The sequence below is a fragment of the Blastomyces gilchristii genome, assembly GCF_000003855.2.
Source record: "Blastomyces gilchristii SLH14081 genomic scaffold supercont1.3, whole genome shotgun sequence".
Lineage (NCBI taxonomy): Eukaryota > Fungi > Ascomycota > Eurotiomycetes > Onygenales > Ajellomycetaceae > Blastomyces > Blastomyces gilchristii.
The window spans coordinates 3,556,871-3,579,699 of NW_003101680.1; the positions used below are offsets into that span (position 1 = coordinate 3,556,871).

At 37.1% G+C, this 22,829-nt stretch overlaps 4 protein-coding genes across 4 annotated transcripts; 2 read left to right on the forward strand and 2 right to left on the reverse strand.

The window, feature by feature from the left end:
- The first annotated feature begins 14,287 nt into the window (after nucleotides 1-14,287).
- Nucleotides 14,288-16,610, forward strand: BDBG_02342 (alkaline dihydroceramidase Ydc1). Its single transcript, XM_002627625.2, has 4 exons — nucleotides 14,288-14,938; nucleotides 15,018-15,204; nucleotides 15,296-15,776; nucleotides 15,874-16,610. Exons 1-4 carry the CDS (start codon nucleotides 14,852-14,854, stop codon nucleotides 16,091-16,093), a joined length of 975 nt encoding a protein of 324 aa, XP_002627671.1. The 5' UTR covers nucleotides 14,288-14,851; the 3' UTR covers nucleotides 16,094-16,610.
- Nucleotides 16,461-18,678, reverse strand: BDBG_02343 (toxin biosynthesis protein). Its single transcript, XM_002627626.2, has 5 exons — nucleotides 18,549-18,678; nucleotides 18,108-18,484; nucleotides 17,863-18,001; nucleotides 17,659-17,767; nucleotides 16,461-17,590 (listed from the first exon to the last, which is right to left on the reverse strand). The coding sequence occupies exons 2-5, from the start codon at nucleotides 18,300-18,302 to the stop codon at nucleotides 16,684-16,686; spliced, it is 1,350 nt and encodes a 449-aa protein (XP_002627672.1). The 5' UTR covers nucleotides 18,303-18,484; nucleotides 18,549-18,678; the 3' UTR covers nucleotides 16,461-16,683.
- A 38-nt stretch (nucleotides 18,679-18,716) lies between these two features.
- On the reverse strand, nucleotides 18,717-20,455 carry BDBG_02344 (ThiJ/PfpI family protein). Its single transcript, XM_002627627.2, has 3 exons — nucleotides 19,800-20,455; nucleotides 19,498-19,729; nucleotides 18,717-19,404 (listed from the first exon to the last, which is right to left on the reverse strand). Exons 1-3 carry the CDS (start codon nucleotides 19,875-19,877, stop codon nucleotides 19,019-19,021), a joined length of 696 nt encoding a protein of 231 aa, XP_002627673.1. The 5' UTR covers nucleotides 19,878-20,455; the 3' UTR covers nucleotides 18,717-19,018.
- BDBG_02345 (NADP-dependent alcohol dehydrogenase) lies at nucleotides 20,318-22,697 on the forward strand. The gene is made up of 3 exons (XM_002627628.2): nucleotides 20,318-21,402; nucleotides 21,480-21,909; nucleotides 21,982-22,697. Exons 1-3 carry the CDS (start codon nucleotides 21,120-21,122, stop codon nucleotides 22,268-22,270), a joined length of 1,002 nt encoding a protein of 333 aa, XP_002627674.1. The 5' UTR covers nucleotides 20,318-21,119; the 3' UTR covers nucleotides 22,271-22,697.
- The last annotated feature ends 132 nt before the right edge of the window (nucleotides 22,698-22,829 follow it).

Below are 22,829 nucleotides of genomic sequence, written 5' to 3' on the forward strand. Positions count from 1 at the left end.
CACTAAAGTTGTATAATGATAACAGAAATCATATAATAATATAGTGATATAACAATACAGTAATATAATGATAGATATCATACAATTAATGAGAAATCACTGAAATGAATATCTCTTCTAGCTAATATAAATAACATCTTTCTCTGCTATCTGAACTGAAAGATATACAGAATCTCTCAGAGAGTTTACTTAAAGCAGTAAGAAAAGTGACTGAGACTGCTGAACTGAAATCAAAGCTCTGTACATGTACAAGGATTCTAAATGAGATTGAGACCTTGTATATACAGTGACAGGCTGAGACAGAAGCTAAACAATAATTGACATTCACTGTGAATCAAGTATTCACTATGAAGAGCTTTGCTGATGCAATCATCATCATCAATAAGAATAGAGAAAATCAGATCTTAGGCCTGCAGTGAGAGATTGAACATTTATACAGACAGGTGACTACACTGAACCTGAAGATTGTATCACAATTGTTCACAATCTTTTCAGAAGCATACACATCATCAGAGACTGCTGCGCAGAATGAGAATTCAAGTATGAAATACATCAAGTCAGAAGATCTGCTGAAGTTATTAAGCTTCAAAAATGACTGAAAAAATGATGCTGCAATCAGCTGACTAAGTCAGATGTAATTATATTATTGAATTGAATGTGAACTCACAGGCAGGCAGTTAATGAAATTTCAATAAGTCTTAAGATCTGCTGTGTTTCTACACAGAAAAGCAAAGTCATTGTGAATAACTGATAAAAAGATAAATCTCACAGACTCAGAGTGATATTCATTCTCATGAATATGAAATGAGTTTTTCAAATGAATCTTGTACAACTTTGAGAAAGTGAATATATGAGATAAGCATTATAAACACTTCACTGAGTGTAGATAAGTGAGTGATCTTACATCATACTTCATACACTTCAGCTTATACTATCTTATATTGAATGAAGAGCTTTCAATATCTTTCTGTTTACAGATCTTTATTCATAATCTTACACTTAAGTTAAGAGTGAAATGAAAATGCTTAATCTCACAGTCAGACACAGTGAAGAAAGCATATAATATTCTCATTGTATGAGAATAAGCAAGTCAATTATGATAGAAAATACTGCAATCAAGTATGTCTCAGTAGAGAATGAGTAATCAGACTTCTATAATACAAGTCACACATCTGAATGTGATGAATCTAGATCTGAATATCATTGCTAAAGCACTGAATCCTCTGAAAAAGAGATCTTCTGAGTGAAAATCTTGATATTGTGAGCATTGAGCTTGCTTCAACTGTGAATATCAAAATCATGATATAAAAGATTGCACTCAGTGTATGCAGTCAAGAGAAGCAAGAGAGTCAAAAAACTAACAGAATCAGTAAGCTTGAAGACACTCACTGATATTCTATGAAAAGCCTTCAAAGTGAAAGAGATGCCTGTGTTAGATGACTCTCTAAATTCTGTAAATGCTAAGAGAAAGTAGGCTTCTGACTGAGAAGCAGGTGAGGATGAAGTAAATACTCACCTCAATACCTTGAGACCTGAAATATTAATGTATAAGAGATACTTGAATAAGAATTGAGAGATGACTGCAAAAGTATTAGTAGACACAGAAGCTTCTATGCAATATATTAATAATTATATAATTCAAAGATTGAAAGAGGTTCACTGAGTGAAGAATTTCTGATGTATAAGATTATCTGATAATTAATATTTGATATTATCTGTAAGAGTAAGAGTTCCCTTGCACTTCAGAGAATGATCTTGCTATATTTGAGTATGAGAGCTGCAGAACATGAAATACAACCTTATTCTTAGACTTGATTGATTTCAAAGATTCAATTCACAGATTTAATAGCATACATGTCATATACAGTTGACTGATAGAAAGAAAACAGTTCATACAATTCTATCAACTGATATGAGAAGGACATTTCATGCCTCTGATATAGAAGGATTAAATCTGCTTACACATTAACAAGTAAAGAGAATGATTTGCAAGATCTTATCTGAAAGCATTCTGTATGTCATATGAGATCTGAAAGCAGAGGAAACTAAGATAAAGAATATGCAGAAGAACAAGTGTATAAAGAAGCTTCTGAAGAAGTATGAGAAGATCTTCTGAACAGATCTTTCACTGAAATTGCTGCTAAAATGAGGATTTGTACATGAGATTGACATAAGAGATGCAAAACCAGTCAATCAGAATGTGTATTCTCTGTCACAAATGTATCTTGAAGAACAGAAGTGTCAGATCACTGATCTTCTAGAATATGGTTTCATACAACTCTTATCAAGTGCATGAGGCTTTCCAGTTCTATTCATGAAAAAGACAGATGAAGAGTGATGAATGTATATCAATTATTAAGCACTCAATAAGCTTATAATCAAGAATAAATATTCACTGCTATGAATTCAATAACAGTTGAATATGATTGAAAATACCTGATATCTATTAAAGATTGATCTTCTCTCAGAATACTGACAGATCTGTGTAGATGAACTGTCAGTTCTGCAAACTATGTTTAATATATAATGAGAAAAGTTTGAATTCCTGGCAATGTCATTCAGTCTGATAAATATGCCTGCTATCTTTCAAATGATGATGAATACAATTCTTCATAAATAGAATGAAATCTCATATCTTGTATATCTTGATGATATTCTAGTCTTTTCAAACTCATATAATAAATATCTGAAGCATCTCAATGAAGTGTTTACAACTCTGACAAAGTATAAGCTCTATATTAAATCAATCAAGTGTGTGTTTGAAATGAAAGAGTTGAAGTTTATAGAACATGTAGTGAGTGATGACTGTATACATCTCATTCTGAAGAAATTGAATGTTATAGTAAATTGACTGTGACTGAGAAATGTACATCATGTACAACAGTTTCTTGAGTTTATCTTATACTACTGCAGGTTTATCAAGGATTTCACATGAATATCTGTATCACTCTCAGATCTCTTAAGAGAAATGAATACAAATCTGTGAAAGAAGAAGTTTTGTTCAATCATCTGAAATACTGTGTTTGAAGAGGCTTTTCTCACACTGAGAGAATATGTAATAATATTCTCAGTGCTTATTCAATCAGATTGTGATAAACCTTTCTATATTAAGATGAACACATCTGAATGAGCTATCAGAGGCACTCTTCTACAGATGAGTAAGAATAACAAGCTGCATCTAATGATGTATAATGATAGAAAACTATCAGATGCTGAGCTCAATTATTCAGTGCATGAAAAGGAATTACTAGTGATTAAGCATGCACTGATGTTGTGAAATAGATATATTGACAATGAGTATATGATAATGATGATTATGAATCATGAAAGTCTTGTCTATCTATAATTAATAATAAAATCTTTCAAACACTTAGTACATTGAATCTCAGAGTTTCAAGTGTACAATCTTCATATTAAATACTGAAAAGAATCAGATGCTGTAATACCTGATATAATCAGTTACAGACCTGATTTCATGAGTGAGAATTCTGTGAACTAGGTATAAGAGATGTTCATGTTAAACATACTGAGAGAATGTAAGAAATCAGAATGAGTGAATGCTATAATCTCTCACTTGAAGAATGACAAGATGTTAAATAATAAGCATCTTATAAAAGTAGTAGAAGAGATGCTTTCAAACTTCAAGCTGAGAAAATTGAAAAACAATGTTATACTTTATCATAATCTAGAATACATAGAAGCTCTCTATCTAGAATCTTTATTTCAATACAACTTGATGACTCACATGTATAAGGAATTCAGTCACTTAGAAAGCCCTGAACTCATAAGTGTACTTGAATCAAGAGTATACTGACCAAGCATGACTGAGAACATTCAGATGTATACTCACAAGTGCATGAATTATCAGGTCATGAAAGAATCTAAGAAAGGATTAGAATACAAGAAAGTATAACATCAGATAAAGTATATAATACAATCATTTGAATAATGAGAAATGAATCTCATAGGCATATTACTGCGGATGTCAAATGAAAATTGATGAATAATCACTGCTATTGATTACACTACTGGCTGGCCTGTCATGAAAGCAGTTTCAGAGATGACAGAGAAGATGATGATGAAGTTTTTACATGATGAAATCTATATTAACTATGAAATGCTGCATGAGATTCTAACTGATAACAGTGTGAATCTTGTAGAAGAAGTGATGAGGTATTTCATGAGCCAGTTACAGACAAGACATTGTAGAACAATATTATATCATTCATAAATGAATAGAAAGATGAAATGCTTGAATGAAATCTTGAGCAACATGCTGATGAAATATCTAGTGAGTAAGCCTATGAGACTATAAGATGAATATCTCAGACAGGTGCTACTGACCATGTGAATTCAACAGCATGCAGTCTTTAAGCATTCATTATTCTACCTGTTGTATGAATTGCATCCGCACATCTCAGAGAATGCTTCAGAAAAGGTGAGAGAGGAAACAGCAGTTGTGAATATAACAGTCATGAATACAGTAGAAATAGCAGTTATAGATATAGTAGTAGCAGTTGCAGATACAGCAGTTGTAAATATGAAATCAAGATTGAAAGAGATCAGTCATGCACATGCAAAAGCTAATAAGTTACTTCTGAATCAAGCAATTCAATTAAAAAGAATATGAGACTCACTAGTTAAGAAATTGAATCTCAAGATGAGAATATAAGTTCTTGTATATAATAAGAGTTTTGAGAAGTTTCAATCTAGATAATTTAAGTCATATAAAATACTCAAATCACATTCTCTGAGAATGTATGCATTGAAAGAATCAGAGGAACAGATCTTACATAACTTAATCAATGATTCATAACTTATAAAAGTAAAGATGTAAGATCTGAGCAGATTATGATTATTCACAGCACTATTATCAGTGTTGAAAAAGAAGAAACTTATAATTGAAAAGTCTTATGAAGTAAGAGAAATCATAGATGCTTATAAATCAGATAATCTCACTTATTCTGATCTTTTCATAATTATAAGAAAAGAATGAAAAGAAATGAAGAAATCAGATAAATATCACACTTCAATAAGTGATAAGACTGTAGCTGATTATATGATAATACACTGCAAACAGTGAATGCAACACAGTAAAGAGTGATCTCAAAGTGACAGACTTGCATATGAGTCAGATTACAGAAGAAAAAGAAATTCAGAGTTGAATTCAACTGTTTACATCAGTTCAATTATGAAGATTACAGAGAATGAACTATCTGAAACATTCACAGATATGTGAGACTAAGTCATCTCAATCTCTGAGAATACTCAGAGATTGAGTGAGATTAGTTTCAATGAGTCATTTGCTGTAGTGGTCTGAGCAGGTGAAGAGAGACAGTATAATATATGAGACAGAATTATAAAAGATGAAAGCTGCTGAACCTAGTCACTGAATGCTGTATTATATAGAGATTGTGTAAGAGTAGTGACTAGCAGATAAAGAAAAAAGTATAAGAAAAGAAAAGAGATAATGAATTAATTATTAACTGTAAGAGTTGACTGTAAAAGATAAATGTTATCATACATACTTCATTTATTTTCATATGTCATATGTTTAATCTATTTCCAACATCATATTACCTGAAAAATGCTAAAAATCAAGGAAATCTCAAAACTCAAGATCTGTAAGAGATTCAAGAGCTGTAAGCCACTCTTATAACAATGTCATGTATGTCTCTGATTCCTCTACTACTCTATGTACAACATTAATGTCATTTATCACAAGATTGACTGAAATGCCAATATAGAAATATGCACATGTATGTGTAGAGAAATTGAAGAAGAGTACAGAACCTGCAGAATCAGAAGTCAGAGCAGAGAAAGTGAAGATGAAAGAAACAGAAGAAGAAGAAGATGCAGAACTGAATGAATAACAGTGAGAGTTACTTAGAGCTGAATACTTATAATTCAGTGTACACACAACCTTCTCTGCAGAGAAGGAAGAGAAAGTGACAGAAGAAGCTTAAGAGTGAGAGAGAATAGTCTCAGCAGTGTTATCATCTTCAATTAAAATGATCTCTGACACTGAAGTAACTAAGAACTATTGTTAGTATATAAAACTGTAAAAGCAGAGATAATAACTACTGAACAAACACCTGCTGATCTTAGAATTATATATATAATTATAACATGTATAAGGCTTCTCAGAGAGAGAGAGAAGAATATGAGAGAATACAGAAAGTAGAACACAGTGTGTGAATAGCTCATTTTCATGATAACATTTCAGACAAGATGTATGAGCCTCATGCCTGCAGGTGTAAAAGAGTATGATATTCATGTTCTCATTTCTGAAAACATGAATATCTTTCACCTGCATCATGAAGTCAGATAACAGATACTAGAGAATAGACTGATATGAATCTATCATTCTGAAGAAATTCATCAGAGTGAATGTCTCTGTAATATTGAACTTTACAGTTATGAAAAGCTTCTTGATATCTGTGAATGTCATGACTTTATGTACAGTAAAACTCATAATGATTTCTTCTAAGAATAGAAAAATCAGTGTTAGAAAGAAAAGATGAAAAAGAAAAAGACTTATGATCTTGATACTGTTGAGAGAGAGAATGATTCTCTGATATAAATGAATAATTATCTCATTACAAATATTTAAAATAAACATAATAATCAGTGTCTGTGACTGAGCTTCAGATAGTTGTATTATACACAGTCTTTATACAATAAATCATTCTGAGAGTTGATAAGAAGGGTGAAAGTGTACACACTGAAAGAGATAGTTCATTAAGCCTACATAACATCTTCTTGAAACAGAGAGAGCTGATAATGAAAGCAGAGATAATAAAACCAGAAGCAGTGAGAGTAGAGGTTGCAGGAACAGAGGTAGTGAGAGTGGAAGAATCAGATACAGAGACAAGTGTAGAAGATTGAGAGAAAGCAGCAGAGAAAGAAGTAATAGAAGAAGCAAGAAGAGATACAGAAGACTCAGTTACACATGATATAGACAATTTCTTTATTATCATGTTCTTCAAGTTCTTGATCAATGATTTAACACTGAGTTTACTATTATTAATGAATACAGATCTGTCAATATGTGAAGATTCTATATGAATAAAAACAACATATTAGCATCTGTGTTTATACAAAATCATGTCAGAAAATATGATCAGAAACTCACTGAGAAGGAAACAGTTGAGAATGTATAAGAAGATAAAGAAGATGTGTCATTCATGATAGTACATTCTGATGATTGTTAGAAGATAAACAAGTTCTGATTATATTTTATAATGTATTATACTTACTGCTAATGAACTGCCTGATATGAGTACTATAAGAATGCTTATTGTGAGAACAGAGAGTCATTGCCAGAAATGTATATAATATGATAGATAAATAGATGAAAAGAATTGAACAGAAGAAGAGGTAGAAATCTTGAATGAGATGATAGTGTTTGATGATGATGATAATGAAGATGATAATTGAAGAATAAGAAAAGTTAGTGAATAAGTAATGTAATATAGTGAAAGTTTCTTTGTGAGAGTGTATATGAGATGCTAGCTGAATCAGGGATAGGTCACATGATCGCGAAACACTAGTGGTGAGCTAATTCACATGAAGCTAGGGTGTATAACATGGTCACATGAGTGTGACTGAATCTGGTGAGAAAGAATGTGGTTCAGAAGAATGTACAACTGTTGAATAATAACACAGCTGCTTCTGAACTACTAGCATATGAATGTAAAGAGGGGCTATAGCAGCCACTAATTAATTTAGTGTATGATATTACAATATATAAGAAGCCGGCGTACGCCTGTAATTGTACGCTGACTTAAGCAATCTTTGAATCACAATACAATCAGTTACAGACTCAATTTTATGAGTGAGAGTTCTGCAAATCAGGTATAAGAGATGTTCATATAAAACACACTGAGAGAATGCAAGGAATCAGAATGAGTGAACACTATGATCTCTTACTTGAAGAATAACAAGATATCAGATAATAAGTGTCTTGTGAAAGTAGTAGAAGAGATGCTTTCAAACTTCAAGCTGAGAAAATTGAAAAACAATGTTATGCTTTATCACAATCTAGAATACATAGAAGCTCTCTATCTAGAATCTTCATTTTAACATGACTTGATGACTCATATGCACAAGGAATTCAGTCACTTAGAAAGCTCTGAACTCATGAGTGTACTTGAATCAAGAGTATACTGACTAAGCATGGCTAAGAATATTCAGATGTACACTTATAAGTGTTCAAATTACCAGGTTATGAAAGAATCTAAGAAAGAGTTAGAATATAAGAAAGTATAATATCAGATGAAGTATACAATACAACTGTTTAAATAATGAAAGATGAATCTTATAGACATATTACTGCAAATATCAAATGAAAATCAATGAATAATCACTGCTATTGATTACACTACTGACTGATCAGTTATAAAAGCAGTTTCAGAGATGACAGAGAGAGTAATAATGAAGTTTCTACATAATGAGATCTATGTCAACTATGAAATGCTGTGTGAGATTCTAACTGATAACAGTATGAATCTCATAGAAGAAGCAGTGAGGCATTTCATAAGCCAGTTACAGACAAGATATTATAGAACAATGTTATATCATTCACAGACAAACAGAAAGATGAAATACTTGAATAAAATCTTGAACAACATGCTGATGAAATATCTAGTGAGTAAGTCTATAAGATTATGAGATGAATATCTCAGTCAGACACTATTAGTCACATGAATTCAGTAGCATGCAGTCTTCAAGCATTCATCATTCTATCTGTTATATGAATTGCATCCGCGCATCCCGGAGAATGCTTCAGAAAAGATAGAGAAGAAAACAGCAGTTACAGACACAGTAGTAACAGTTGCAGATACAACAGTCACAGACACAGAATCAAGATTGAAAGAGATCAGCCACACACACACAAAAGCTAACAAGTTACTCCTGAATTGAGCAATTCAATTGAAAAGAATACAAGACTCACTAGTTAAGAAATCAAGTCTCAAGATGAGAATATAAGTTCTTATATACAATGAGAGTTCTGAGAAGTTTCAATCTAGATGATTTGAGTTATATAAAATACTCAAATCACATTCTCTGAGAATATACACATTGAAAGAATCAGAGAGACAGATCTTACACAACTTAATAAATGATTCATAACTTATAAAAGCAAAGATATAAGATTCAAGCAGATTATAATTATCTGCAGCACTATTATCAGTATTAAAAAAGAAGAGACTTACAATTGAAAAGTCTTACAAGGTAAGAGAAATCATAGATACTTATAAATCAGATGATCTCACTTATTCTAATCTTTTCACAATTATAAGAAAAGAATGAGAAGTAATGAAGAAATCAGATGAATATTACACTTTAATAAGTAATAAGACTGTAGCCAGTTGTATAATAACATGCTACAGACAGTGAGTACAATATAGTAAAGAATAGTCTCAAAGTAGCAGACTTACATATAAGTCAGATCATAGAAGAAAAAGAAATTCAGAGTTGAATTCAACTGTTTACACCAGTTCAATTACAGAGATTACAGAGGATAAACTATTCAAAACATTCACAGACATATGAGACTAAGCTATCTCAACTTCTGAGAACACTCAGAGATCAGATGAGATTAGTTTCAATGAGCTATTCACTGTAGTGATCTGAGTGAGTGAAGAGAGACAGTATAATATATGAGATAGAATCATAAAAGATGAAAACTGCTGAACCTAGTCACTGAACACTGTATTATATAGAGATTGTGTAAGAGTAGTGACTAGCAGATAAAGAAAAAGCATAAGAAAAGAAAAGAGATAATGAATTAATCATTAACTGTAAGAGTCAGCTGTAAAAGATAAATATTATTATACATATCTCATTCATTTTCATATGTTATATATTTAATCTATTTCCAACACCACATTATCTGAAAAACATCAAAAATAAAGAAAATCTCAAAACTCAAGGTCTGCAAGAGATTCAAGAGCTGTAAGTCACTCTTATAATAATATCACACATGTCTCTGATTCCTCTACTACTCTGTATACAATATTAATGTCATTTATTGCAAGATTGACTGAAATGCTAATATAGAAATGCATACATGTATGTGTAGAAAAATTGAAGAAGAGTGTGAGACTCACAGAACCAGAAGCCAGAACAGAGAGAATAGAGGTGAAAGAAATAGAAGAAGAAGAAGATACAGAATCAGACAAATAACAGCAGAAGTCACTCAGAGTCAAACACTTATAACTCAGTATGCACACAACCTTTCTCACAGAAGAGAAAGAGAAAGTGATGAGAGAAGCTTAGAGACAAGAGAGAGTAGTCTCTGCAGTGTTATCATCTTCAATTAGAATGGCCTCTGACACTGAAGCAACTAAGAATCATTGTTAATATATAAAAATCAAAAAATCAGAGATGAGAATAGTTACTGAATGAATATTCACTGATCTTAAAGTTGTACACATAATTACAACATGCACAAGGCTTCTCAGAAAGAGAGAGAGAAACACAGGAAAATACAGAAAGCAGAACACAGCATGTGAACAGCTCATTCTTATAATAACATCTCAGACAGAGTGTATAAGTCTCACACTCACAGATGTAAAAGAGTACAATATCTGCATTTCTGTTTCTGAAAACACAGATATTCTTCATCTGCATTACAAAATTGAATAACAGATATCAGAGAATAGACTGATACAGATCTATCATTCTGAAGAAATTCATCAGAGCAGATATATCTATAATATTGAATTTAATAATTATGAAAAGTTTCTTAATATCTGTGAATGTCACAACTTTGTGCACAGTAAAACTTATAACAATTTTCTCTAAGAACAGGAAAATCAGTGTTAGAAAGAAAAGATGAAAAGAAAAAGACTTATAATTTTAATACTATTGAGAAGAGAAGTAATTCTCTGAAATGAATGAATAATTCTCTCATCACAAATATTTAAAACAAATATAATAATCAGTGTCTGTGATCAAGCTTCAGATAGTTATGTTATATACAGTCTTCATACAATAAATTATTCTAGAAGTCAGCAGAAAGAGTAGAAGTATATATACTGATAAATATGATTCATTAAGCCTATACAACATCTCCTTGAAACAGAAAGAGCTGATAATAAAAGCAGAGATGATAAAACCAGGAGAAGCAGAAGTAGTGAGAGTGAGAGTCACAGAAACAGAAGTAGTGAGAGCAGGAGAATCAGACACAGAGACAGGTGTAGAAGATTGAGAAGAAACAGCAGAGAAAGAAACAGAGAGAGCAGAGAGAGATGTAAAAGACTCAGTTATATATGACACAGATAATTTCTTCATTATCATATTCTTCAAGTTCTTAATCAATGATTCAATATCAGATTCACTATTATCAGCAGATATGAATCTGTCAACATATGAAGATTCTATATAAATAAAAACAAACATCAGCATCTGCATTTATACAAAATTGTGTTAGAAAACATGATCAGAAACTCACTGAGAAGGAAATGAAAACAGTCAAGAGTATATAAGAAGATGAAGAGAGTGTGTTATTCATGATAATATGTTCTGACAATTATTAGAAGATAAACAAGTCCTGATCACATTTCATAATGTATTATACTTACTGCTAACAAACTGCTCAGTATGAGTACTACAATGATGCTTGTTATGAGAACAGAGAGTCATTACCAGAAATGCATACAATATAATAGATAAACAGATAGAAAGAGTTGAATAGAAGAAGAGATAGAAATCTTGAATGAGATAGTGACATTTGATGATGATAATGATGAAGAAGATAATTGAAGAATGAGAAAAGTTAGTGAATGAGTAATGTAATATAGTGAAAGTTTCTTTGTAAGAGTGTACACAGAACACTAGCTGAATCAGAGATAGATTACATGATTGTGAAATGCTAGTGGCGAGCTAATCTGCATGAAGCTAGAGTGTATGACATGATCACATGAGTATGACTGAATCTGATAAGAGAGGATGTGATTCAGAAGAATGTATAACTGTCAGATAATAACACAGCCGCTTCTGAACTAGTGTATGAATGTAAAGAGAGTCATAGCAGTCACTAATTAATTTAGCATATGATATTACAATATATAAGAAGCCGGCGTACACCTGTAATCATACACTGGCTTAAGCAACCTTTGAATCACACTCACTTATGAAATGAGAGAAGAGTATTCACTCATTATCTATATAGAATAGCTAGATGCTGACTTCTTATTAAAGAAGTCAGTGATTCATTTTTCTTCTACTGAAATATATACAAGAGTTACTGTGTTTCTTATACAATCTTCTTAGTATACTAAGTATCATATCTGTGATATTCTTGCAATAACTCTGTAGTCTACAAGCTCACTATTTAAGTAAGATAGTCAAGCTCACTTATACAGCTTCTTAAACAACTATCTCTATGTAATACTGCTGACTAGTCACTGCTTTAGTTTCATCACATTATACTTTCATTCATGAATAAAACTTCTATTTTATGTGATTCTTCAATTATTCATTGATATACTTAGACTGGCTGCTAAGACTATAAATTTCACATTTGATTTCATTTAATCTGATTTCATACATTTCTTAGTATGAATTTCACTGAGACTAGTTATTAAAAAAACATGCAAAGTGACTATATATCAGATCTTAAAATGAAATCATGACTTGAAAAAAATGAGAAAGTGATCTCATTTAATTTCATTTAGTTTCATTCTTAGCATAAAGTTACTATTTTTAGACATTTTAAGTTTTTTTTTAGACTATTTTTAATTTTTTAAAAAGTAATGCTTTTTGATAACACTCAAATGAGATTTAAAGTCATTTAAAGCAATAAAAATAATTTAAATTGAGAAGTGAAAATCATAATCTCATTTGAAAAATGTAATAAGAGTAGATAGTAAGTCTTACTGAGACAGTATAAGACTACTATCTAATTTAAAACCATGTAATGAGATCAGTTGAATTGATAATGAGACTATTAAAAAATCTAGTTCTGATCTCAGATATAATCATATAATTAGTCTAGATATACTAATCTTGATTAATTAATAAACTGATGACATCTTCATCTACACTTAGTTTCATAAGCATTTTCATTCTTCATGATGAGTAGAGAGTGAGGTTGAAAGTATTGAAATATACAGAAGTATCTAAGTGTTCTTTTAACATTTTTATATTCAATTCTGTAGATATTGAAATCACATGAGTTAATTATTAAATCTCTTTGTATTGAAGTTGTTAAGTTGCATGTATATCAGCTATTTATTATTATTGTAATTTTAACATTACTCAGAGTTATTATGATATTACTTTTATACTTATATTCAAGAGTTCTCTTATATTATCATTAGATATGATTATATTATTTTATTAAATGTATGATATCTGTGAAATCTGAAGAAGTGTAATTATATGAATATCTTATATATCTGAGTATCAGAACTCTCAGATCTTTCACTGATATTCTCTTTATAAGATCTTATTAAGTTATTATAAGATCAGAGTGACTAATAAGTAAGCTTCTATCTGAGAACTCAGTATCTGCTTTAACTGATTGTTTCTCTTTCTTATATATTATTACATGTTTGAATATCTCTTGATAAATAATCATTTCTAATGAGAAGATAATGCATGAATAATTATTTCTAATAAGAAGATAATGAATATTTTTCTAGTATAAGAAGTCTACACTGAATAGATTAATATTATATTGATAGATCTTATATAACAAAGAGAAAAATATTAGAGAAGAAAAGAAAGAGAAAGTGTGAGAATTAATAATTAAGATAAATATTTATATATATATGTAATAGTGTATATAATGAAGCTTCAGAGTAAAAGAATCTATATATATTTATAGCAGCTGAGAATTGATAATTGAGAATGACTGAGAATCACAGTATATACATTTGAGAATGAAGTAAAAGAATCTATAAAGTGTAACAGAATAGTCTATATAATTGATCAGATACAGTCTGTCACAGAATCTATTTTTATTACTATAATTAATTCAGAATCAATTCAGAATCAATTCAGAATCAATTTAAAATTAATTTAAAATTAATTATTAAATATTTTTATCTTAATATATTTTAAAATTCTGTAAAATATCTCTTTATATTCTATATGAATTTATCTGTTCATTTAATTAATTATGAATTAACTATACATGCTTCAATTGATTGATGAGCTGAATGAATGAGTGAATTGAAAGATTGAAAGTCAATTACCAACTGATTATTACTGTATTGTGCGAGGTCAGGGTCATGATTATGTAACAAGGTCAAGTGGCGCACTTAGCGAGGTCAAGTTTTCTGCTTCCTGCAACAGGGTTCAACAGGCGGCGATCAGTTCGCGCTGACTAACCCGCCCTGCCGGGAATCCGTGTGGGCGGAAAGAGTATACGTGGGGAACGGATATTCTCCTTTTCTCCTCTTCTCCTGCTCTCCTGCTCTGGACTCGCTGTCAATGTCATCCCCAGTCCATTCTCGTCTGTATCTGTGCCAGTGGTAATGTACATGTACAGAGCTACCGCCTACATAGGTGCTTGGTTAACCCCACTGGTCACCACCCAGATCTAAAACCCTGCGGAGCCTACGTCACAGCTTCAGTTGAAGATCGCACTTCCTCTTTCCTCGTCCTCTTTTTTTTTTTTTCTTTTTTTTTTCTCTCTTCCCTTAAAGACACTCACATATGTCGGAGCATATTCCTTGACAGATATTATCCTATTCCGCCCGCTTCCATCCGCCGTTGGGTCATGGTATGAGGTGCTTGTCTCTCGCTGTTGCAACAAACCCCCCCTGCGCATAGCCATCATCCTCAACCGCCTTTGCCGAAACCACTCTTTTATAGACACTCTCTGTAGCCTTCTATGTGGAAGCCTCCCTTTTTTCCATATCCGCCTTCCCAGGCTGGGTACTGGGCTCCTATTACTTCAACGCTGAACTGGTGCGAAGAGGTATGTCGTATGCTTTCTTCCTCGATCACATGCTTCCAAGAGATCCAGGTTTTTTTTTAACTCCGGTGACACTTATTAGGATTACTATGCGAGCTACTATCTCGCTGAGTTTGTGAATGCGCTCACGAATTGTCTATTCCTCTGGCTAGGCATCAAAGGCGTCCTAAGTTGCAGAAGGAATGGCCACGACTCGATTTTCCAGATTGCCTTCCTTGGTTACCTAATCGTCGGATTTGGTAGCTTCCTCTTCCACTCTACATTGAAATGTACGTCAAAGGGGACGATTATTATATATATCTTTACAGGCTCCTTTGCTCCAAGTGTCCATGAAAATTTGTAGCTAATAAATTCCGATAGACCCGATGCAACTCGTTGATGAACTTTCCATGATCTACACAACCTGCTTAGTCTGCTACGCCACATTTACCTATGCCAAATCTACCAAAACCCGTATAGTCCTCGCACTATCCCTCATGGGCCTTGCTATTTTCATCACTCTATACTACCACTACATCCAAAATCCAATCTTCCACCAGAATGCTTATGCCCTGCTCACGGCTGTTGTTCTCATACGCAGCATGTGGGTGATGGAGACTGCGCTGCGGCCCTCGCGGCGCAACAAGGGCAAGGAACGCCACCAATCGCGCCAGATCTATGAAGACGAACGTGATTTGAAGATTCTACATACCATGTGGGTCATGGTGGCTTATGGTCTCGCTACGTTCTTGGGCGGCTTCGCGATTTGGAATCTCGATAATGTGTTCTGCTCCCGCTTGCGAGGGTGGCGGAGGCAGATTGGGTTGCCTTGGGGCATCTTACTGGAGGGCCATGGCTGGTGGTACGTTAATAATTAACCTGGCAAAAAGAGAGAAAAAAATTATCGAGAGAGAATAACTCACATGGCTTTCACCCACTAACCGCCAAAATAAAATCAGGCATCTCATGACCGGCACCGGCGCCTACATGTACATTATCTGGGGCATCTGGCTACGCCACTGTCTAAATGGTCGCCAGGAAGAATATCAACTGGTCTGGCCCCGCATCTATAACTTTCCGGACATCGTTCGTGTTCCTGATCATGACAAGAGAGGCACAAATGGTTCGGCCAAAGCGCATAAGCCCTACCAAAATGGAATGCCGGAAAAGATCAATTAGGACTTTCCTGACTTTCTGCTCTGTCCCCATTTCCTAGTTTTTTTTCTACGTATATACGTATTTGGAGGTAGTTATTTTGAAGGCGCAAACCTTGCTGTTTTGCATTCGTCTATATTATGTAGACGTATGTTTTGTGATATATGATACATCTATATTAGACAGGGTTGGTGTACTTTGTTAGTGCAGCGATGATCTGGCATCAGATTTCCTTTCCTTTCCATTTTTTTTCGCCTCCCCTCTTTATTTCCTTTTATCCTGTACTAGACCTTTCGTGTGTACTGATATATAGTTTCTTTTCTTTTTTTTTTTGGCGGTGCATCAGCTTTGGAGTATCTAAATTACGGCCTTACTCCTTTTGCTGCGGATGGGGAAATTGCGAATATTCGAGGACATTAGAATAACTCTTGTAAATTTATATCGATGAATAGGAAATGTATCTATCTACATCACGCGGTTCACTATTCAAAAGACCAAAATCAAACATAAACCTCCAAGAGCTAACAAAACATAAGCCAAGGCCTTCAATACCAAAAAATTCTATATATATATATATTTATAACAGAATAGACCAACCCCATCCCATCTCCACCTCACAACTTCACCCCCCCATTTCTCCGATTATTCCTAACCGGCGGCTTAACAAGTCTCTTCCACTCCTCATCAATCATCACCTTCTCAATCCTCGACATCTTCCCCCACACTTTCCTAAACTCCTCCTCCTCCCTCCGCCACCTCTCCATCTCCCTCCCAATCCACTCAGCCGCATGGTCCGCCGTCTCTCCCACCGCCTCCATCGGAATTAGATGCCCCACATCATGCAGCATGACGGATGTGACACGGCCCTCCGCCAACCCGCCGCTGCCCCCCACACCAATGCCGGTATTGTCTAGCTTATCCTTGCAGAACTGGGGGAGACACATGTCTGACTTGTCCGCGAAGACGTAGAGGACTGACGGGCGGAGATTGGGGAGGCGGGCGAAAGTTAAGGCGGTTTCGGGCCGGTAGAAGGGGTATGCGGATGTTATGCCGGGGAAGAGATCGGGGTGCGTAAGTCTGTTTAATGGCTTTGTGTTGGGCGGGGTGAAATTTGGGCGGGAGAAGGTGAAGACTTCTTGGTGGCGGGTTGTGGTGAGGGTTACGGGTTTTGTTGCGTTTTCGGTTGTTTGTGGAGATGCTGTAGATGGCGATGGCGATGCTGGTGTTGGTGGTAGAGGGTAGATCGCCGTGGGGAGTTCACGGAGACCGTATTGGATCCAACGGTCGAGGACGCGGTGGTCCCATGCCTGGTAGAACTTGCTTTTCTTGACAGATTCTGCTGCGGCGGCGCGCGAGGGCCAGATATCACGCCGGTAGCTGGAAGCTGCGGTTGTGGTGGGGATTGTGGTGGTTTTCGTGTGGAAGGTATGGTGTTGTTGGGTTACTTCGAGTCCATTGAGGACAGGGTCCATGAGGATGAGGGAGGTGAGGAGCCGAGGGTGTAATAGAGCAAGGTTTATTCTGAGGACCGGGAGGAACTTTGGTTAGCAGTAATTGAAGGGGGGACAGGCTATACGGAGGTGACGAACAGGTTGTTACCGCCCATACTGTGGCCGATACCAAAGAGTGGACGGGGCATTTCTGCTCGATTCAGGTTGATGAAATGTAGCAGATCTCTGGGGTGATCGAACCACGAAGCTGCCATTCCCGGACACGGGGATATCAGCTATTTTTGCTCCTTATTCCTGTAATATAGAAAAAAAACTGGAATAGGTAGGACGAGCAGAACATACGGTCATTTCCCAGTACGTTCTCATTCAACACGCCGCTGTTGCCCTGATGCGCTACATCTGCAATCCAGATGCCCCTAATGCCGAAGCCATGGCGCTTTGCGCGCGAAAGGAGCTCCTCCCACAGCGGCTCATATAGTTCCTGTCATTTCACATAGTCAGATGGGAAAACATTTCATCCAAAGCAGTTGAGCGGAGTAGTGCAAGCAGGCGCACGGGGGATAGGGGGGTTAAATGAGAGGACGAACCTTCGGGAAGCCATTCGCATGAGCTCCGATGATGGTTATATCCCCAGGCTTCGGGTTAGGGTTATCGATTGGCACATACTGCTTGACAGATAACCACAGGGTCTCTTCCTGTTCTGTAGCAATTGCCCGCGGATACTCCCTGATATGCTGGCAGGGTGCAGTATGCTCAATCACCTTAAACGGCCCGGCGATCATGGTTTCGAGTGGATCAAACTGAGGCGAGTGCTCCGGACACTACAAGATGGCATGTATTGGTATTTCACTATCCCAGCTCCCCCAGATGAAGACAGAGGAATCCGCAAGAGCGGGCAATGGACTCCATCTTGAGGTTTTGTCATGGTCAGCTAGGGCTAAAGCCGGCGGAGATTCCGATGTTGCTTGTGCCGAGGTCCGTCAGCTCATCATCGCTTGGCTCAGTCGGAACCTATTCGATTTACATACAATGATATAAACATACCGTTTGTACAGGGGGAAATAGCATACAATGGAAGGGAAACACGCCTATAGGTTAGTCAACGAGATGCAGTTGAACTAAGCCTAAGATAGAACGGAGTATAGTATGCGGCTCAGTTCTCTATTCTAGAGATCAGAGCGTTATCTGACCAGCATCTCGATTTGACATGGCGGCCTTTCAAAGAGACGTCAGAATTCTTGATATTTCTCATGTTAGTAATGTGCAGAGCATATGCCTACTAGTAGGCTCCTTGATTCAGATAGCGGCTGCAATTGGTATGTATGTAGCTCTAATTGACCCCCTTTTTGGGGATTTTATGGCTCTGGAGAACTTCTAACACAAATTGAACTCCCAGTTGTTACAAATATATTACGTATTATTTATTATTTTATATTTATGAATCAATGAAACGAAAAGCATAAAAAGTCATTTAACCACCACCACTGAGCAAAACATTTTACAACCCCAGAGCCTTAAGAATCTCCTTCCCCACGCCACCTGCACTAGCGGGGTTCTGTCCAGTGATTAGAGGAGCACCAGTGGCTTCCACCTTGTCCACAACAACTTTTTCTCCCCAAGGTTCGTCAGCCTTGACATATTTCCCATTCAGCTTCTTCAGCTCGGTTTCAAGTAGATATGGCAGGTGTTGTGACATCTTGATTTGATCCTCCTCCGCGTTCGAAAACCCAGTCACCTGCGCGTCCGCAACGATAGGCTTCCCGCCGGCGGTTGCTTTTAGGAAGACGGCAGGGGCATGGCACACGGCGGATACGATTTTCTTCGATTCAGCGAATTCCTTAATGAGGCGGAGGGAGTCCGGGTCTTCGTATAGATCAAATAGGGCTAAATATTATAAGAGATTAGCAAGCGAGCCTGGGAGTTGGAGGAGAATGAAATTAGAGGAGGAATGGGACACGGGGACGTGCAACGACTTACGTCCGTGGCCACCAACGTAGAAGATGGCGTCGAAATCACTGGCTTTGACTTCAGAGAGCTTCACGGTGTTGCGCCAGATAGGCTCCTTCTCCTTCACAAAGGCGGCAGCTACGGCATCGTTGGCGAAGGCCTCAACTGAGCCAGGGTCTAGTGGAGCAAGCCCTCCCTTTGGCGAGGCGAAGACAAGCTCAGCTTTACCCTTGAGGATGTCGTAGGGATGGGCCAATTCGGGCTGTCGCAAGTTAGCGTCAGAACTCAATACATTACATTATGATATGAGATGAGCGGAATTGTGTTCATACCAAGTACCAACCGGTAGGTTTACCAGTGGCGGGAATTTTATCCTGCGATGTGAGGACGATGAGGATTTTTGGGGCCATTTTGATTGTTGAAGTATATTCTGTGCGGGGTTGCAAAGGGTTTTATTTGGTTGCTAAAGAGGGAGACTTTATTGATTGTTGGATACTATTCAAGTTTTGTGATGATGCGCATTGCTACTTTATATAGAGGGTCCTCATCGGAGCCGGATCCCAAACCTGATGTAGATGGCGAGGATCTTTCGGAGGCCTTCCAAGTCCGAACAACAACATTCCATCGATATACGGCCATGTTTGGGTTTAACGTTAATTCACTTAACTCCTTAACTCCTTCAGCTTGTCACTAGGTTGTTCTATGGGGTTCTGCTCTCATCCCCCCCCCCGGTTTACGGGACCGAAGGGATGATGCCGTGTATTAGCATCTTGTAGAACTCGTAGCTCGAACTCCGAGGACTCCGGTTGAATGGTGTTGGTGACGTACGTTATTGTGTCGGAGGTTACTACCCAACCCTATCCCATGTGACCCACCCACACGGGCTATATAGTTGGGATATTAACGTTATGTAGTTAGTATGATCTCGGCGGGCAGGGGGGGACTAAAACTTATTCATGCTCCGCACTTGCACTGTACGGAGTAGTTAGCATTAGTTGCTGCTAGCTAGATATAATAAAACACATTACTTGAAACCTCCTTACATGGAGAAGCAATGCTGAGATTTGTAATGGCAATGCATTTCTCAGGTTTCGACTTCAACTCGCTGGGGAGGAATTACCAAATGGAGTAGCTCCGGCATGCCAAACCTCCATGTTCTGTTCTACGCGCCCAAGTGGCTGTTGGTCAGCTCGAAGCATGAAACCTGGCACCCTGCCAATGCTAAGTCATCCATGGCTACTGTGTCGAGGTTAGTCACAGGCACCTAGGCATTACCACTTGCCAGTCGGAATAGCTCTCTGCTAAATGAAAGTCCACTTTGCTTCGGCGGAGTATCTCCTATCATGGACCATTAGATAATGTCTGTTCGTATCTCGTGTGCCTAACTGCGCTGGGTGAGTTGCTGTGCTGAATGGCGCGGTTCCATGGATTTCTCTGCTTCTATCCCGTCGTAGTTCTGTAGACGGGGTATATATGGGGATGGAGAGCCTGAGCTGGACGGAAAGAAAACTGCTATTCAGTGTAAACAACGTGTTCTACTTTAGTCTTCTTCAAACCAATTGATCCCCTCCCCATCCTCGTATACTCAATCTATATCTCACAGAGCCAACTACTACCTTATCCCTCAGGGCCATAAGCAGCGATCTACAAAAATGAGCTTCACTTTCGACGTGATCAAAGGCGCCAAAGACGGGAGGCTTGTCGCAGCCAAGACAACTCGGTCTTTGCAGCCAAATCAGGTCTATATCGAGATAACACACTCCGGGGTGTGTGGCACAGATGAGCATTACAGGCATGTAGACCAGGTTCTGGGCCACGAAGGAATCGGGATTGTGAGAGAGGCCGGGTCTGGAGTCACCAATGTCGACGTCGGAGATCGAGTTGGTATCGGATACTTCCACGAAGTCTGCGGGCTTTGCCCAAGTTGTTTGGCAGGTGAGATCAGTGCTTAAGGAGTTGCTCCCGATGATTCGACTGGCCAATATTTTTCTAACTAGGGGTGTGGTGATCAGGTTGGGACCAATACTGCGAGAATAAAAAGGAATACGGCAGCGCTAATTTAGATATCGGGTCCTTTGCTAATGGCGCTGTCTGGAACGCTGACCTCGTCTTTCGCATACCCGATGGTATTGACTCAGTTGATGCCGCTCCCTTAATGTGTGCTGGAGGAACGGTCTGGACAATTTTGGCCGAATATGGGGTACGGCCAGGAGACCGTGTTGGGATCCTTGGTGTTGGTGGCCTTGGACACTTGGCTATCAAGCTCGCTGCGGCCATTGGTAGCCATGTGGTAGTTTTGTCGAGTAGCGAAGCAAAGAGACAGGAAGCTATAGACTACGGTGCCAGCGAGTACCATGTGTTCCGTTCAGGCCAGACCCTGGAGAGCATGAAGCCCTTGAAGCACCTGCTGCTCTGTGGGAGTGCTGGGGTTGACTTCAACTCGTATGACTGCCGTTCACGCTCCTCTCAGTTACAACAGTTTGATTTGAACATCGCTAACGAGCCTTAATCTAGGCTCATCCCGTTGATGGACAAACAAGGGTCCATATACCCAATCACAGTCGACATGAACCCATCCTCTATTCCCTTGTTCCCTGTACTTCACAATGGAATTCGCATTCAAGGGTCGCTGGTTTCGTCACGCCGCAACATGCATAAATTACTGCAGCTTTGTGCAGCAAAGGGCATCAAACCCACCACGATGCAGTTCCCGTTGACCGTGGCTGGCGCAGAGGAGGCTATGAAGAATCTCCGAGAAGGCAAGATCAGATATAGGGCTGTCCTTGCCCGTGAAGGCGTTTGAGTTGAGAGGGGAAAAAATGAAATACATTCACCCTGGCGGAGTATGCTACTCTGAATTTTTTTTTTTTTTTTAATTATTTTTATACCTTTTAATATCCAACTTGCTCGTAATGTTATAAACAATGCATTATATCGCAAACCCATAGATATAAATTCAAGATCTCAGATTGGACCTGTTAATTTGAAATTTGTGGGAGCGTGGGTAAAAACGGGATTCCTTGACGCTGCGTGAAAGATCTAACAGTCACTAGAATGCAAAGAAAAGGCTTGCAAACCAGAACTCATAGCAGAGAAGTTACGGCAGTCTATACGGAGTAGTGACAAATGTCAAATGGGGTATTTTATACTAGTGTTACAATGAGCACACATGAATGATACTGATTGTATTAGCAATCAAGATCTCTTCATTGAAAGTTGTATGAAATAATGACTCACATCAGTGGGCCGGTTTCTACGCATATACTCGGAGTCTTCAGAGGAATATATCCAGGGGTCTCTATGCGGGTCTCTATACTCAGGGGCTCTATACACAGGGAAACTCTTATCTATATACCTTAGAG